General features: G+C 34.0%; 1 protein-coding gene across 11 annotated transcripts in view; it reads left to right on the forward strand.

Moving 5' to 3' along the window:
• Nucleotides 1-16,498, forward strand: part of LOC126965935 (dual 3',5'-cyclic-AMP and -GMP phosphodiesterase 11-like) — a 282,867-nt gene that overhangs the window by 135,511 nt on the left and 130,858 nt on the right. Inside the window, exon 2 of one of the 11 annotated variants that reach the window (XM_050809737.1) lies at nt 4,834-5,061. The exons of 7 other annotated variants lie outside the window; for them this stretch is intronic. In XM_050809737.1, the coding sequence (XP_050665694.1) occupies nt 5,004-5,061 (58 nt within the window). In that variant the 5' untranslated portion in view covers nt 4,834-5,003. The remainder of the gene's footprint in view (nt 1-4,833; nt 5,062-16,498) is intronic. 3 more of the 11 variants (XM_050809736.1, XM_050809739.1, XM_050809738.1) reach the window with 3 other exon arrangements.

Here is a 16,498-nt window from a genome sequence, read left to right on the forward strand (position 1 = left end):
AACAAGCACTACTCGAGCTTGGCTGGATGTCAACGTTTGAGACTTTAGAAGAGCGGAGTTCTAACCCTCGTCTAGCCCAGACCTGAAACCCTTGGTCTTCAAACTATGGGCAGTTTTAGAAGACAAGGTCTGGACATGCTGACATCGAGTCGCTTAAGAAATCCCTATTAAAAATAATGACAAAAAATCCCATGGAAACAGTGCAGTGCAGTCCTGGCCATACAGATTATAGGCCACCATTATTTGTATATTTTATAGAAAAAGAGCGCAAAGAAGGATGCTGGTAGAGATTCTTACGCCGCTTCTTCTCTCTCAGACCGCTTTTTAATTTTTTCCGAAGCGTGGTAGTGTTGGAATCAATTTTGAGAAAATTAATGCCTTTTCTTAAAGCCAAAGGTACTCATTTCAAATTCCTTTTATTTATTCTGAGACTTTAATAAATAAATAAATCAACAATTTATTAAGGTTATATTTTCTCAAAAAAAAACTGCTATATTTATTTGTTAAGAGTTTTTTTTTTATGAAAATAAGGGACGAGACGAGCGTTCAGCTGATGGTAATTGATACGCTCTGCCCATTACAATGCAGCCCCGCTCAAGATTATTGAAAAACCAAAAAAAATTCTGAGCCGCACTACAACTGCGCTCGTCACCTTGAGACATAAATGTCAAGTCGCATGCCCAGTAATTTCACTAGCTACGGCGCCCTTCCGATCGAAACACAGTAATGCTTTTACACATTACTGCTTCACGGGACAAATAGGCGCCGTTGTGGTACCCATAATCTAGCCGGCATCATGTGCAAAGGAGCCTCCCACTGGTAAAAATTCTGGCCAGATATAGTAGAGAGTATAATATATAGTATGTAGTCAAGTTCTTGTTTACGATCGGTAAATAACAATTAGGTCATTTTAATATTAATAATGCAAAATATTAAGTGTACTCCATACAGCATATTAACATTTATATGTTTAATGGAGAACTTGTTCACAATATATACTTAATATATTTACTTTGGACTTTAAACTTCGTGATGTAAAAAAAATTCCAAAGTCCAAATAATGAATAATTAATATTTAATCTCCGTCTACCAAATAAGTAAATTAAATTAATTTATTTGGTAGAAATCCGGTGTGTGAAGAATGCCTAATGAAGTTCTGTGCTTATTACCCACAGTTGTCTCGTTTTGCAATATTATTTATAATTATACAGTTAAATGGACATTGATAATATTTATTATTCGACGGAGCTATAGGTACGTTATTATACACTATCTTTTATATATAAAAATGAATTGCTGTTCGTTAGTCTCGCTAAATCTTGAGAACGGCTGGACCGATTTGGCTAATTTTGGTCTTGAATTATTTGTGGAAGTGCAGGGAAGGTTTAAAAGGTGAATGAATAGGAAAATGCTCGGAATTAAATAAAAACAACATTTTTTTTTGATGCGTCGAATTTATTGACGCAACGGTTTGATAGTTATGCTGTGAAACAATTTTATTACAACAACAGGGTGCATTTTTACGAAGCAATTCTTGATGTTATAATATATCAATGACAAATTTATAAAAAAACATTATTTTATTATATACAGAACAACGTCTGTCGGGTCAGCTAGTATGTTATAATTTTAAACAATTACGTACAATACAGTTATTACGGAAAATAACTTAAACATGCCTTAGACACTTGTTTTGTTAAACAGTGTCTAACTATTTGAGCAACGTCTAGCAAAGATAGAAGCCGCTAAGCAACAGAAGGACACGGATTTGTAACAGAATCCGTTTAACTAGTTTTAGTGACTAGAATTAGATTATTAATTTGATTGTATAAAAATACGCAATTATTTTTATACTTTTTAGTGCATATTATATCTATTGATTTGGTTTAGTTTTTTGAAGTTGGTTGTTTTTTTTAACCGACTTCAAAACAGTAGGAGGTTCTCAATTCGTCGGTTTTTTTTTTGTTACCTCAAAACTTTCGACTGGGTGAAACGGTTTTGATAATTCTTTTTTTTATTTGAAAGCTGGTGCTTTCCGTGTGGTCCCATTGTAATTCGGTCCAGATCTGACAATGGCATCCATGAGAAAACCTTAAATTTGCTATACATACGTACAGTAAAGTGGATGACAAATTTACGGATAACTCAATATCGCGCCAACCGTTTTCGATGATTATTTTTTTATTGGAAAGGATATAAACAATGGTTACAAACCTATCTTGGATGACACCGATTCCAAAAATAACAATAATCGTAACTAGAATTAGATTTATTAATTAGATTGTATAATAATACGCAATTATTTAATACTTTTTAGTGCATATTATATCTATTGATTTGGTTTAGTTTTTTGAAGTTGGTTGTTTTTTGTTAAAATTTTTGTTTTATCTCAATCTATACAAAGTGATGTAACAAAAGTACTCAAACGTCACAATATATGTGTAAGTAAAAAAATGCAAAGCACTATTAAAAATGTATATGAGTTATTGAGTACGGTGGATGAGTCATCAACACACTGTGAATAAATAATACGAGAGTATTATGTAACTAGATATATATACGTTTTAGTACTTTATGTTGTAAATCTATTGATTGGTAAGTAACCTTCAACGAATAATGTTTGTCTTGATTTTCTCTCAAAGTACGCGTTTCAATCGTACACGCGTAACCTCGAAGCCATTAATTACAATTTGTGCCACAATCGTGACTGTAGTGTAGTGCCTCACACCTTCTACGTTCAATTTTCGGCCCGACCTCAATGCCCCTGATCATGAACTTTCGTTCATACTCCATTTTTCACACTCATCGTAACACGTAAGAGTTAAAATAAATTAGACTGAACAGTTTCACCAGTGGGAGGCTAGATTATGGGTACCACAACGGCGCCTATTTCTGCCGTGAAGCAGTAATGTGTAAATATTACTGTGTTTCTGTAAGTGAAATTACTGGGCAAATGAGATTTGACATCTTATGTCTCAAGGTGACGAGCGCAATTGTAGTACCGCTCAGAATTTTTGAGTTTTTCATTAAAATCGTCCTTTATTTTCATAAAAAAAAGTGATTTATTAATTAGTAACAGTAGAACTCGCAGTAGATTCCGAATACACCTTCGCACGACACGCCACAAGTTAGGATATCATCCCCACCTGGATGTGTGGCGGTTCTCTACAGTGCGGTTTTCAAGGATCTTTGAGATTGAGATTGAGATTTCGGTAATCACTTAACACCAGGTGACCCGTACGCTCGTTTGTCCTACTTTTTCATAAAAAAAATCCAATAAAATGTCCCTACTCTAAGAATGATCTCCATTATTTGTTATTTTACCAGGTTTTCGTTACCGTTACAGCATGGGCGCACCGTTATAATATTGTATCACTTTAAATATTATTTAAAATTATTAAATGTATGTTATGGTGTCACGTGGGAACTTAAAAGAAAAAAAATGTCGTTGGAAATATTTTTATAGTCAACTAGTTAAATAGTTGTACTATTGTCTTGCCAGTCCGTTTTCATAAATAACGGCATAAAAAATTTATTAATTGGCCTACAAATTTTACATCAAAATAAAATTGTGCGTTTTGTTTAAATTAAATTCACAACAATATTATTCTTCTACTTTTGTGAAATTATCACGTTGAAAATGATCATAAAATTTAGAATTATATTCAAGTACATCTTGAACTTTGAACCAAATATTTGTTTTAGTACCTATTTGTTTCTAAACAACAATTTATATTATCTGTCTTATTCATAATGACTAAGCGGAGATTTAAAACATCGCTAATATACGCTTGTCAAAAAATGGTATTCATAATTATATTATATATTAGAGCTAAAACGCTCATTATCTCTTCGATAAATCTGATGTGACTTATAGTAGCTAAGACCCTTCTATATACCTATTTTAGCACTCGAAGGAAACTTGGCCGATATCGATCAGCTGTTTGTTTAATAATGTGATCAATAGCTTCCCGCTCACAATTGTTGGATATCCGTCGTAGATTGACAAACGACAGACTTCCAAACTTTGATTTTTGAAGTTAGAAATAATTTTGACATCGACTTTTGACAACTGACAAACCATTGACATTGAAAAGATGTCCGTTTCCATTGTCAGTTCCTCATTAGTTAAAACCATGTTTTTTTGAACGAAATGGTAACATTGCGTACTACAGAGACGTCTTAGTTATGGGAGGTTTATCTAACGAATATGAATAAGGAATTTTATCGAACGTTCGATAGGCTTAAAACACGTTTTAACTAATATAGTTTAACACCTTCGAAAAGCGTTTTATTATGAATAAGGTAGCAAGAGTTTAATAACCAAGTGCTGGTGCATATTTTTATTATATTGATGACAACTGCTAAATACTTAGTATATGGCGAATGACAATGACGAGGAAAGAACCTCTGTATTGTTTTTAAAAGGTGTGACGTCACTACTGTTGACGTGGTAATTGTTGATCACTGGTGATCACTCATAATTTGATCATAGAAAGAAAACTGCTCTAGTATTTGACCACCTTCATATATTATCCACAGGGAGCGTAACGACATCCCAGAGAGGTCCGGACCGTACGACAGCTTGAGCACGAATGCCTCGAGTGTCTACACATTAGACAGTATGGCCGTATTTATAGGGCTCGGCGCACGTGCACGTGTTTTCGATTAATGTTTTTTTAACAATAATTTCACATATAATATACGGAACTAATTTCAATTAAAATTATAAAACTCAATAATTCTCGTTTTTATAATGTGTGTGTTGTGTAGTTTTTGCGCCGATATATGTAGATTATATTATATATTAAAATTAACACTGAAGTTAAATAGCATCTGGTTAATCAACAGTGTAGAGCTCTTCCATCGACGTAACACAGTGATTGAGTACTAAATATGTAATTGTGTGTGTATGAACAGTGCAGTGCACATGTGTGTATCGGAATGTAGTGAAGCTAGCGCCGACTGGTGGCCGCTCATGGAGGTAAAACGGTAGTGCCCGTATGGGGCAGACGGCGAGTATGTGCCGCGTTCACGGATCATGTCTTCACCACAAGAAAAGTAAGTTTCTAGTATATACGGTATATTTATTCTTCTTATTATTAATGAGTATATATTAATAATTAAGTAAGAAGTCAACTTGAGATCATTTCCAAATCAAAACAAAAAAGTAAACACACATAAATAGAAAAGGACTCTGTCAATCTTGCCATGACCTTTCCATCAACAGTATATACCAACTCGGAAGTAATAAACTTCCTATGTGTTAACAACTATGACAATTTTTTTTTCTCGACTTCTGTTTATGTCAGTCCCCTGTAAACTTTTTCTAGATATAAATGTTTCGGGTTAAATATTCAATAAAAGGTTTTAAAACACTCATTTAACTACTTTTAATATGTATGTGGGTTGTATGCGAATACTGGTTGTAAACATTGAGTTACACGCGTTTTAATCCTATAAAACGTATTTTATTTAAAGCCATAAAATGCTGTACAAACCGTACAGCTAGGGAATTCAGAATCGATTTGAGTGGACCAAGTGTGTTAATACTGCTATATACGACGTGTGTACAAAATTGGTAAAATCATTGACTTGGGGAAATTATTCTTGTCACGTCTCCCATTGCACTAAAAACGATGTTAGCTGAAAGAAAAACTGCCAAGTCGGCCAGACGATGATCCTATGAAATGTGACAACCCTAATTTGAACTTAAGGCAAAGAGTAAGCAGAAAACACGCAAACAAGGTGTTTTTAGACACGTTTTGTGGTGAAAATATAGCATTTGCAGCTATGAACTCTACTTTATCCTGTTACACATACCCTTAAGTCTTACTTGTAGGTTGCTAATGCTTGATGTTAGTTAAACTTAACACTCCAGAGCTATTATGAATTAACCAGTTTTGTTTGCAGTTAAACAAGTTTTTTCTCGGCATGATGCATTTGTTTAGTATACTGCTCTCATAAAAGTTGTTCTTATAGCTTTTACTTTTTTGTGTTGGTACATTTATTAAGATTAGTAATCAATAATGAGGATTGTAAGCAATTAAACTGTTTGCGCCTGTTAAAATGTTAAATGTTAGACGCAAGAATTTTTAAAATATTGGCTTTGTTACATAGGAGCCGTGAACTCATATCGCTCAAGGTCGCCGGCATTTAGTGTCGCCTTAAGTTCGCATTTCTCCCCATGTTCCAAGTTAAGGTTAGAGGACAGCTTTAAGGATACATTATTATTTAAAAGCTTCATGTTCTTTGTTCTCTATAAGCACATAGTGGTAATATGTTTTGTAGTACTGCTTTTTCTACATTTAACACTTTTTGATCGTCTCTCCATCAATTATTTTTTCAAATACCTTTTCAATACCTTAGTTTAAATCTTTAAGCTTTTACAACTTATTTTTAAGCACATCCGCCCAAAACCATTCATCTGTGATCGTATTTACTTTTGTGACAAGTTTTAACTCGTAACAATCAATTCAATCCGCTTTTGTAAAGGTTTCCATAAATTCCAAACTGTAAACTTTTATTTTGTTATGAATAATGTAAAGAATGGTGCGACTATTAAAATATGAGAATGAAATACAATTTTATGAGCGTTTCTTTGTAACATCGTGGAGACTACTTCTTTTGTTCCAGTGCTTCAGGATGTTATAATAATAACGTTATAATAGTAACATGTTAGGCATTTTAGTTAATCGGGAGTAAATTTTGTTTTGGCTGATAACAGTAACGGATCATCTTGTGGCAGCTTTGTATGTAGGTAGTTAGTATAGTATGTAGCTGGTTCCCTAACGGCTCTTCCAAATATTCAGTCTATCTCTTACTTGAGATCTTGAGATAGAAATCGTAAATATCGTTGACTTTTCTGTCCCAATAAACTTATCAACGGTAACTCACCTTAACCGTACACGCTGTCTGTCTGTATGGAACGACGTATAGCTTACCAGCGATAGAAGTTTGTATGGAAATTGCAATTCACGCGTCCCAATATAAGGCGATAAGAATGACTTATCGGGTATATTGGTACAGCTTCAGATTATTGACAGCTAATTACTGACAGTAGAAGGTAGTAATTTATCTCTATCTGTAGATAGTATATTGGGAACGCCCGTAAGCCAACAAAGCTGATAGTTACATCATTTTTTATCATTTCATTCTATGGGCATCAAATAAAATTCCTTTTCAGAACTAAGATCTTCATATGTAGTACGATTTTATTACATCATTGCATACATGCCTAGCGGGCGTAACTATTAAAAAATTAACGATAAACAGTGATAGTGATTGATGTCATTTTCTTTTAAGATTAAAGAAAACACTCTAAAACAATTAATCACACTCATTCACCTGATCATCACGAAACTAAGGGAAAATTACAGCATCGCCCAAGGAATCTTCCACAGAGCATAGTTAAATTTAATGTACATAAATTTTAAACTCAAACATGGCTATCGCCATAATAAATGTTAACGAAAGGTAATGAGAATGTGTAACTTATTTTCGTATCGCTATTTTTAGCATTGAGCATGTCATTGGAAGTTCAAATATTTCTTACTTATTGACTTTAAAAAGAATTATTTAACAATTCATGAATACCACAGAGTATATTATGTATTCATTTATTTATTTAATAAGTACAACCACATTACACATATCGTTACAAACTAGTCTTACATATTACAGGGTATTGTGTCAGCCATGTATAACAATTACGGTGTACATAACTTTGTCAAATAACTATGAGATACTAATAATACTAAATGATATTAAATTTTTAATAATTAATAACAATAATATAACTAAATTTTGAAATTCTCCCAAATCTTTTGCTTAAAACTATATAAAGAGTCATGAAACACGTCCAACTCGAACTCTTAACCGGAGACTGTAAGCCAAGATTTGATCTACAGGGCGGGGTATAGAAAATTTTGGATAATTTAGCTTTTGGATACTTGTAAGGGGCCTTAAGTGCAAAGCGACTGAGTAGGTCACATTTTACTTTATGGTTGGTAATGGTGTTATAAAGAAAAACTAAGTCATACATTAAAAATATTTATTTATATATGTATATCTTGAGTGCGTGTGTATGTCACTGAACTCCTCCTAGACGGCTGGACCGATTTTGATGAAATTTTTTGTATGAGTTCAAGGGGATTCGAGGATGGTTTAGATTCACAATTGAACTACCTCCTAAACGGCTGGACCTATTTTTCTGATTTTTTGTGTGTTCCAGTGAATTTGAGGTTGGTTTAGATTCTCGATTCCGTCCATATAATATAATTCTCCTGCGCATGTGTATGTACTCCACCTAACAGCTGGGCCAATTTTTCAAATTTAAGACGTATGTACAGGACAACGTCTGTCGGTTCCACTAGTCATATGTAAAAATTTAATACGAAGCTATGCGAATGGTCGAATTTTATCACCGGACAGGATAATGCTTGCGTTGTCTATCTGCCAGGGATAACTGTAAATAACTGACAACAACCTAGACTAGAATCCACAAAATATGCAAATGATTCAGCGCTTATATTCCAATAGCCCAGTAACTAGAGGAAATGTTACAATCCAACGAATCAAGTAGAACAATAGAATTTAAAAGAAATGATCGAGTACACTTGGGGGACATGAAAAATAAAACAAATTTTAAGAATGCACAATACAGTTACCATTGGGAGGCTCCTTTGCAAAGGATGCCGGCTAGATTATGGGTACCACAACGACGCCTATTTCTACCGTGAAGCAGTAATGACATTGCTACTGTGTTTCGGTCGGAAGGGTGCCGTAGCTAGTGGAATTACTGGGCAAATGAGACTTATCATCTTACGTCTCAAGGTGACGAGTGCAGTTGTAGTGCCGCTCAGAATTTTTGGGTTTTTGAAGAATCCTGAGCGGCATTGAATTTTAGTGAGCAAGGCGTATCAATTACCGTCAGGTGAACGTCCTGCTCGTCTCGTCCCTTATTTTCATAAAAAAATACAAAAAATTAAAATGCGGAGAGTTAAGTCATATTATGATAAAAGAAAAGATAAAAAATGAGCAAGGCTAATGACTAATAGAATGACCACCACGAGGCTAGCAAGGTAGACTGACTATGAGTTCGGAAGAGGAAAACAGGAGAATAGCGTATCGGTTTTCTAGACTCGAACATGATAGGACAGGATAGAATGGAAAATATATGTTTAAAAGAGGCTTTGTGGGATCACATGCTGTACTAAACTAACGTTTTCCGATATTTATTTAAAGGCAATTATTATTTCAATTTTTAGAAGCATTTAAAAATTTGTTCGGCAGTTAAACCTTTTTATTGTAAGTATTTTATCTAAATAAATCAATAAAAGTGGATAGAATTAAATTCATCCTAAAAACCGATCCATCTCTTGATTTTCGGTGACGGGTAAGTTTTTTTCACTTCCTAAGTGCGTGTGCGTCAATCCACTGTACCGTGGCGGACGAAATTGCCGCGTTGAGTTGCCAAGGACCACTATTACATATTTCATAATAACGAATTACTTTTGTTTGTAAACCAAAAAGGTAATTAATTTAGTAATTCTTGTAACTGTTAATTAAAAAAATTCAATGAATTAATATTCATATCAGCATGTCTTTTATGCATGGAAAATTTAAACGTGAACACCTAACTAATAGTATAAATGCGAAAGTGTTTTTTTTTTAAGTGAAATTTCTAATGCGACTTTCAAAAATGTTGCGTTAAACCTTTAACGCTACCAATGCTATAGAGTTCATAGTCACCCACAGAGAAAATATTTTATTTATTTATTTATGTAATGGTGCACCAACTGATACATCATACATACAAAAATTAAGCAAAGAAATAATTTAAATGATCACTATTGAAGGTAATGTAGATCCAATTATAGGCAAACACATCTTGGTCTTATTCATAGGAATACAAAGGTATGTGTAGCAAAAAGTAAATTAAAATAAACGAATTTTATACACAGATAATACATTTTGTATTATCTATATATATAAAAATGAATTGTTGTTCGATAGTCTCGCTAAAACTCGAGAACGGCTGGACCGATTTGGCTAATTTTGGTCTTAAATTATTTGTGGAAGTCCAGAGAAGGTTCAAAAGGTGAATAAATATGAAAATGCTCGGATTTAAATAAAACAACAATTTTGTTTTTCCTTTGATGTGTCCCCAGTCGTTCAGAAATGAAATTGAATTTTTTTTATTATTTTTATTTCATTATGATTCAGCATTAAAAATACACACCAAATTTTCTTATATTATTCAGTTCCATCGACAGAATTCCTATTTCAGTGGATGAAACAGAATAATAGGCAAGATGGCAATCGAATATAATAATTATTGAAGTACGATACATTTTATGTACGATTTTATAATATTTGGTAGGTCTGAGAATCGGTCGTCATCTTTTTTATACCTCAAACTTTTTAATTATTGAAATTTTCTTATGGGTCTTAAATTATCTTGCTGGGTCAGCTAATATTGTAATAATTTTATAAGATTAAACGTGGGAAAAAATGAGAAAGGAAGCATTATATCGTGCTTTGGTACCAGGCGATCATAGTTGAGATTGTCTTATGTATGACGCGAGTATACCTTAATACATTGTGACGTCATGCGCACGACCTATTACTATATAAACACCAGGACAACATAAATATTGTAGCGGTGATAGTAATGTCATCCATAGCGGTTGAAATCATGTGTCATCCTAGCAACATCTACCGGGACTGCATATGCAGTTTAGAGGTTCGTGCACAATGCAGGTTTCACTTCTGTTATGTGTACTTTATACGCACACAATTTTTTTGTTTATTTGTTGTCGTGACACGGCACACAAATATCATTTATTGAATTAGACGTTATTCTGCTCAAATTCATAATTATCTTCATGTGATGAGCGGTTAATTCCACTAAGATTTGTAAGTCTACATGCAAAAACTCTGGGACGTGAATTCGGCGAGTCAACAACTCCTCAGGATTCCTCTTGTTGAGGCGAAACACGTGTCGAATTGATTGAAACAGAGTTGCCGATCACATTAACTTTTACACTCTAGTTTTAACGTAAAATAAACAATTAACAAAAGCGACTTAGCGTAAATGAAATCTGTTAAAAATAGAAATTAAAAGCTGGCATTACTGATGGAAGTATGCGAACGTCTTAAGACGTGCTCTAATGTATCGCACCGGAATAATATATTGAAATCCTATGACAGTGTATGAATATTGAAGCGTGTGTTCACATCTTAGGGCTGTTCGCAATATGTCAATCAGAATATCTAAAAAAGTAACATTCGATAAATAAGAAAATCAAAGTGTTTTCGATTTCGTTACGTACGTAGTTATATGTTATCGAGTTCGCATAATCGAATTCAATGTTTTGCGCAAACAAATTGACGAGTTATTTGAACTTTGACCTCGCGGCTGTCGCTGTACTTGTTGTCAATATGTCAATTACAACAATCAATCGTGTGATTTTTCAATTGTTTTTTTTTATATATTTGATAGTCTTTCTACGTTCAGTTTTTGCGAGCTACTACTATTGGAGTGTCAGGATAACTCCTATGAATAACTTAAGGGCATAGTTTAACAGAGCTAGACTAAAATCTGACCAATTACTATAGATATTTTAGTGAATATCCCTACTATTATTATAAATGTGAATGTAAGATTCTTTGTTACGCTTTCACGTCGAAATCACTTATCCGATTTTGATGAAATTAGTTACAGAAATAGACAAGAGCTTGGGAAAGGACATAGGCTACTTTTTATCGCGAAAATTTGTCGGGGTGGAAATTTGTATGAAAGTTCGTCACTATCGAAGATAACATCATGAAATCAATAATTGTTCTAGCGGTTTTAAAAACTTAGACCTGTGTAGGGATGAAAAAGGGGGATGAAAGTTCTATAGTTGGTAGCTTATAAAAATGTATTAACCACAGCAGTTTGTAGTGTATTATTTGCAAAGTGAGTATATTAAAAAATAAAAATGCGGATAAAAGCTAGTACACGATATATACAACAGCACCTAAATGAAACAGATCCACAAACAAGAGACAATTATTTAATCCATTGCGTCAGTAGTAAAAAGAAAAACATTGTGGTACAAAGTAAACTATCCCCAGAGCAAATTAAACATTAATAGTAGTTTAGAAGGCAAACTATTCAAGTTAGATTGCCAATCCGACAGGCCACCGGGTCGATTGTTTTACACTTAATCAGAGAGAAGTATCTCATTGGGAGGGAGTTAATGGAATTAGAAAGCCCACATAATGGATATTCTCGACATGTTGCTAATGAAGGTTCCATATTGTAGTTTACACTTAGTTTACAAATTTGCGGTTATAGTTAGGTTTTTGATGTAATTGAAGGAAATTTTGCGGTCATATTATTTCCAATGGACGGAACTTTGTAGGTATTTATATTATTTCTACATCGGCAAAGTTTCATTTTATGTATTTTGTGCATATGTTACTGACGTCATTTAGCAACGGCCATCTTGAACCGAATGGATAGTTTAGACTCTTACCGTCAGATTTCTGCTTATTGGTTTCATTGTGTCCGTGTATATTTTCCAAGACAGTGACATATGGCGCGTGGCCAGTTTCCGTCTTTCTATATATCCACAAAGACTCCAAGTGTCATCTGATGTTTGACAGATAAAACCTGTAAATATATGATGCTTATAACTTGTATCAGTGAGAAATAATATAAATCTATATACAATAATAGAACTGTAGGGCATATATACATAATGTTATCGCCAACTGGATATTTATTAGAAAAATGTATGAAAATCCATTTCGTAACGGGTTCCTAATTTTTTTTGTTCCTGAATTTTTTAACGAAAAATTATCTCTGGACAGTGACAATTAATTATATGTTTTAGACTATGTAACAACCCTTCAAATTATGCCTCCCTATGTGCATAGGTATAATTTATTTTTATATTTAACTAGCGGAACCAACAGACGTTGTCCTGTACACGCGTGCTAAATTTGAAAAATCGGTCCAGACGTTAAGAGATCACTAACATACGCAGGAGAATAATATATGGACTGTATTGAGAATCTAAAAAATCATCAAAATCGGTCCAGATATTTAGGAGGTAGTTCAATTGTGAATCTAAACCATCCTCGAATCCTCTTGAACACACACACGTACAGAAGAATTATATATATAACGATTATTGCAGTATCAAATTGCCTATTTAATTGCAGTATCAGATTCGGTGCCCAAAGATGTCAACTAATTAAACAAAAGCATTCCTGCATGTCAGTTTTAGGTTATACAGCATCTATGGAGCTAAAATTCTCATCGCGTAACGCTATATTAGATACTAGCTGACCCGACAGACGTTGTTCTGTTCATTATTAAAAAAAACTTGGAATTTCGTAAAATCCGTTCTCAGCTGACCTCTACTCGGTGAAAAGATTATTCCAACCAAATTTCAAGTCTTTAGCTCTAATGGTTCCAGAGATATCGTTATGAGTGACTATATACGTGGAAATCTCTTATATGTATATAGATTGTACTATGAAAAGATACCATCACATATTGTAATTTTGTTTCATTGTGAAGCAAAACTCATTCATTATGTTTTAATTGAATTCCAGTGTTATCAACTATAAGTTTTCTTGATAACTAAATAAGCATAAACTCGCTAGTTCAGTTTGGAAGAGGTAAAATCGTAAGCTCTTAAAATAAAGTTTATTTTACTCTGACTGTTGTATAATAAAGTCTCAATTAATGTCCCTGAGTGAGCTCTAAAGTGTCCGGAATGAGATTCCATTTCGTTAGAGAAATATGGCTTTGTACTTTGAATTGATTCGTAAATAGCGAAAACTCTCTATTGAGGTTCCGAACTTCTACAAATGAAACATTTATGAAATATTGTATAGGCTTAGAACTTTATCAACAAAATATAATTAATTCATATTAAGTACTGAATACTACAAATATACTCACCATTTCCAAACGTAAATTTAATATTTAAGGTCAAATTAAGGTAATTGGAACGTCAGTTTTAAGTTTGGGAGAGTTTCTTGCGCCACTACTACTCTCTCAGATTGCCATTTGTCTTCGAAGCGGTGGTAGTGTTAGAAATGATATCAAATAGAATTCTAAAGGAATCAATTTTGAGAAAGTAAATGTCTTTTTATGCCTTTTTAATGATCAGTTTTTTCTAACTTTAACAGAGCTATCATCCATATAATATCACGTTAGTTATCAGTAGTAGACAGGGCATTGTTACTCAAAAAGCCTTATTTATACAATTTTTTTTGTATAAATAAGGCTTTTTAATTTAATTTGTACAAAAACGGGTAAGAGGCTTACAGGATGGGGAGAGGAGAGGCAAGCGCCCATGTACATTCGCAACAACAGATGTCAAGAGATGCGTTGTCTGCCTTTAAGGTGTGAGGATGCTCTTTTCTTGAAAGTTCCTAAGTCGTATCGGTTCGGGAAAACAGCAGGCGGTAATTGGTATATTTGTCTAGTTGTACTAATTTGTGGTCCATTATAATATGAAGAGGAGTAGCTGTATTTGTTAAGTTTAAAATATGAGAAGCTATTTTGAGAAACAAAGAAGCATATTGTGGATTTGATGTTATTGACGTAGTGGCCGTTACATAAATGGAAATATTTAGATTATGCAGTCATGTGGAGCAGATTGACTGGACAAATTTATGAATAACAAGATTACAGTTATGTGGAACCCAGGGAATATCAGGTGACCTAAAAAAGGGTCAAAAGATGAGAAGCAAGAATATGAAGTTTGATATGAAGATCAGAAGCGAATGAATAAGACCGTGGCAAATGCAGGTCCATTATCTGTCTTCTTCTCTTTTGGATCGAGAGCTTGTCATGAATATAATATATAGGATGTAACCAGACAAATCTTATAATACCTACGTCAGAATACGTAACTGAATGATGGCTCTTTTTAACTTTTATATGTTTCTTATATAGAGACTATTATCTGGGGTGGTTTACAATTATATTGTATTTATATTCATATTATAATAAACATATTACATTGCAAACATCGACGACGACTAACAACAGGCAAATACTTACAAATCAATCAAAAACTTTGATAACAATATATAAGTTAGGTACAAAAATCTGTTAGGCTGTAACGAATCCAATTAAAAACAATTTATTACTAGACCGGGTTCGCTTCGTTGCATGGTTATCACGCACAGAGGATTTAAGTTTTGAGTTGATAGTGTATTTTTTTCCAACATTCCAATGCAGGCGCTGCTGGAAATCATTTGTATTATTTTTAAATATTATTTCATCGATTCTGTGTTGATGAGATGTTCAACAAGGCATCGATGATATAATATTGTTCAACAATATTACAGTAGTAGTCTCGTGTATAATATTGTGAAATAGCAAGATCTTATAAGTAGAAAATATGTGACCATTTAAGAGAAGAACTAAACTAAAAGGATTGTTTGGTAATTCCAAATCAGACATCTAAAATATGTATATATATTAAAGCTCTTTCATCCCCACCATCTGGATGTGTGGCGGTCCTCCACAGTGCGGTTTTCAAGGAGCTTTCTTCCACGTGACACAAAGCTGTGTTACGAACTTCCTTGTGCGGTGTTTCCGGGACGATACGACATGGGTACCTTCAAATAAAGCGCGTACACCTTCCTCAAAGGCCGGCAACGCTCCTGTGATTCCTCTGGTGTTGCAAGAGAATGTGGGCCGTACGGTCGTTTGTCCTCCTTTTTCCATAAAAAAAAGTAACAAATAAGAGAGTTAAACAATATGCAATAAATCCATATCAATAACGTGTCGCTGTGGTTTTTGTTATTTCTTTTAAAATAAATGACAAGTATAGGGGTCACATAATAGTAGGTGACCATGTAAGGCACAATACCTCGACGATGAATTATCGCTAATGTTATTAACCGCTTTATAACTCGCTAATGTTAATATTGCCATTAACCGGTTGCCTTTAAAACAATGATTTGTCCACGAATTTGATCTCCATCACCAACTGCACATATTTTGTTTAATTTTTTAGTATGTTTATTATAATATAGTATTTTTAGTGCATCATCGTTATCATCCTCATCAGCTGAAAGACGTCCCCTGCTGGACAAGGGCCTCTTCCAAAGATCTCCTCGACGATCGATCCTGCGTCGCCCTCATCCATCGTATTCCGGCGATCTTGACCAGATGTCGGTCCATCTTGTGGAGGGCCCACCAACACTACGTCTTCCGGTACGTGGACCATTGGAGGACTTATCTGCTCCACCAGCCATCCGTCCGTCGAACTATGTGCCTTGCCTACTGCCACTTCAGTCTCGCAATCATTTGGTACTACTACGGATCTCCTCACTTCTGATTCGATCGATATCGTATAATTAGTAAAATATCCTCTAGCATTAGCTCTCAATGAATATCGAACTTGTGATCCATTGTTCGCAAGCAAACATAACGCTCGATCATCATTGTCGTCAAAATAGTTTGATGTGAATG

Source organism: Leptidea sinapis, chromosome 9, assembly GCF_905404315.1.
Source record: "Leptidea sinapis chromosome 9, ilLepSina1.1, whole genome shotgun sequence".
Taxonomy (NCBI): Eukaryota; Metazoa; Arthropoda; class Insecta; order Lepidoptera; family Pieridae; genus Leptidea; species Leptidea sinapis.